This window comes from Nothoprocta perdicaria, unplaced genomic scaffold (genome assembly GCF_003342845.1).
Source record: "Nothoprocta perdicaria isolate Ctin4 unplaced genomic scaffold, notPer1 scaffold_588, whole genome shotgun sequence".
NCBI lineage: Eukaryota > Metazoa > Chordata > Aves > Tinamiformes > Tinamidae > Nothoprocta > Nothoprocta perdicaria.
Genome location: NW_020455852.1, coordinates 36,983 through 39,355, shown reverse-complemented (window position 1 = coordinate 39,355; position 2,373 = coordinate 36,983). Strand labels below are relative to the sequence as shown.

The window sequence follows — 2,373 nt, the reverse complement described above, 5'->3', positions numbered from 1 at the left end:
GACACGCGGCCTCCACGCACGGCTCCTCCTGCAGCGCCGCTCCCGCGCAGGCGCCGCCACCCGCGCGCTCCGCGGCGCAGTGCCGGAAGCGCTTCCGCACCCCCGGCCGCTCCGCGTGGTGGGAGCAGGATTTGGAGCAGGGCGACCAGGACGTCCAGGCGCTCCAGAGGCCGCTGGGCTCTGGACAGGGAGCGGCGGTGAGGCGGGAGCGCGGCCGGCACCGGGACCCGCTCGGCTCCACGCTGGGCACCTACCGGCGCCGCAGGGCGCGTGGCACCCGCGCACCTCCTGGGCGTCCCCGTCACACGGGGCTCCTCCACGGGCCGCCGCGGGGTTGGTGGGCGACCTGCAGGCGCGCAGCAGCGTTGCCGCCCGCGCGCCCTGCCGCGCCGCTCCCGCCGCCGCCGCCCCGCACCTGAAGCGCTGCTGCGTGCCGGCGCCGCAGCTGCGGTCGCACGCCGTCCACGGCGACCACGCCGACCAGCCGCAGGCCACGGGGCACGCGGTATCCTCACACGTCACCGCGCCGTCCAGGCACACGCTGGGCGCGGAGGCGGTGAGCGGCGGGGACACGCGCCGCGACGGGCACGGTGCGTCCCGTCGGCGGTGGCGCCGCCGCCGCGCTCACCACGTTTGGCAGCCGTCGCGCAGGAAGGTCTCGCCGGGCAGGCGGCGCTCCCGGCCCGTGTGGCAGTGGCACTGGCTGGCGTTGACGCAGCCGCCCGCCTGCAGGAAGAGCCCCGGCGGGCACCGGCAGCCTGCCCGGAGCGCGCTGTCAGCGCCGGCTCTGGTTGGCATCCCCGTGGAGAGGCGCATGGGCAGGATGCCCATGCACAGGCAGGGTGCATGTGCATGGATGGAGCGCACATGCATGGCAAGGGTGCACGTGCATGGAGGGGGTGCATGTGCATGGAAAGGGTTCGTGTGCACGGACGGGGTGCATGTGCATGGGTGGCGTGCACGTGCGAGGAAAAGATTCATGTGCATGGAAAGGGTGCGTGCACATGGGTAGGATGCACATGCATGGTTGTCGTGCACATGCACGGCTGGGGTACACGTGCATAGATGGAGTGCATGTGCATGGCCAGAGTGTACATGTACGGATGGGGTGTACATGCATGGCTAGGGTTTATGTGCATGGATGTGGTGCATGTGCACTGCAGGGGGGCATGTGCATGGTCAGGCTGCATGTGCATGGATGGGGTACCCATGCACAGTCAGGGTGCACATGCATAGGAGCACGCGCCATGCACACCCTGGGCACGGGTGCTGTAGCAGCGCGTGCCGCGCAGGCGCTCACCCTCCTCGCAGCGGCTGCCGCAGCTCGGTGCAGCGCTCAGGTCCCCGCAGGCCTGGGCGCACGGGGACACCAGGCCCCGCTCGCAGTCCCCTGCCCGCACCAGCCGCATGCCGGGGCCGCAGTCTGCAGCGGGAGGCAGAGGCGGGCGGCTGCGGCGGGGCCGGGCGGCCGCAGCGGGGCCTGCGCGCGGCGGTGGCCCCCGTTCTTGGGCGGGGGGCTGGTGCAGCTCCGCGCGCGGCTCCGCGCGCCCCCCCGGCACTCGGCGTCGCAGCGCGACCAGGCGCCCCAGGGCGCCCAGGCACCGGGCACTGCGGCCGGGGCGGCGCGGGAGGAGGGCGCCCGTGCGCCCCACGGGTGGACCCACGGCCCCATGCAGCCCCACAGCCCCATCCAGCCCCACGGGTGGACCCACGGCCCCATGCAGCCCCACGGGTGGACCCACGGCCCCAAAGCCCCATGGCCACATCCAGCCCCACAGTCCCATCCAGCCCCGCAGTCCTGTCCAGCCCCACAGCCCCATCCAGCCCCACAGCCCCGTCCAGCCCCACAGCCTCATCCAGCCCCACAGCCCCGTCCAGCCCCATGGCCCCGTCCAGCCCCACAGTCCCATGCACCCCTGTTAGGGCAGGAGATCCCACACAGACGCCAGGCAGGGCATGGGCCCCCCATGCACCTGGACAGGGCGGGGGATCCCACCCAGACCCCTGTCAGGGCAGGGGACCCCTGTGCACCGCATTGAGGGCAGGGGACCCCCCAGAGACCCCAGGCAGGGGATGGGGACGCCGTGCAGACCCCAGGCAGGGGACAGGGATCCCTGCACCCCATCCAGGGCAGGGGACCCAACGCAGACCCCAGGCAAGGGACGGGCTCCCCGTGCACCCCGGTTAGGGCAGGGGACCCCACGCAGACCCCATGCAGGGGTCGGCCCCCCTGCAGCCCACCCGGCTGGGGTCCCCGCGCCCGTCCCCGCGCGGCGCCGCTACCTGGGCAGGCGCGCAGGAAGCAGGCGCGGCTGTGGAAGCGGGGCCGGGCGCAGGTGCCGCCGGGCAGGGCGCCGCGCAGCAGCTGCCGCC

General features: G+C 74.2%; 1 protein-coding gene across 1 annotated transcript in view; it reads right to left on the bottom strand.

The window, feature by feature from the left end:
- The window catches only part of SSPO (SCO-spondin), a gene marked incomplete at its 3' end in the record, with an annotated part of 56,026 nt that overhangs the window by 24,702 nt on the left and 28,951 nt on the right, over positions 1 to 2,373 (bottom strand). The window contains 7 exon segments of the mRNA XM_026048938.1: positions 21 to 180; positions 255 to 346; positions 416 to 541; positions 629 to 758; positions 1,301 to 1,490; positions 1,493 to 1,608; positions 2,284 to 2,365. Coding sequence (XP_025904723.1) covers positions 21 to 180; positions 255 to 346; positions 416 to 541; positions 629 to 758; positions 1,301 to 1,490; positions 1,493 to 1,608; positions 2,284 to 2,365 — 896 coding nt within the window.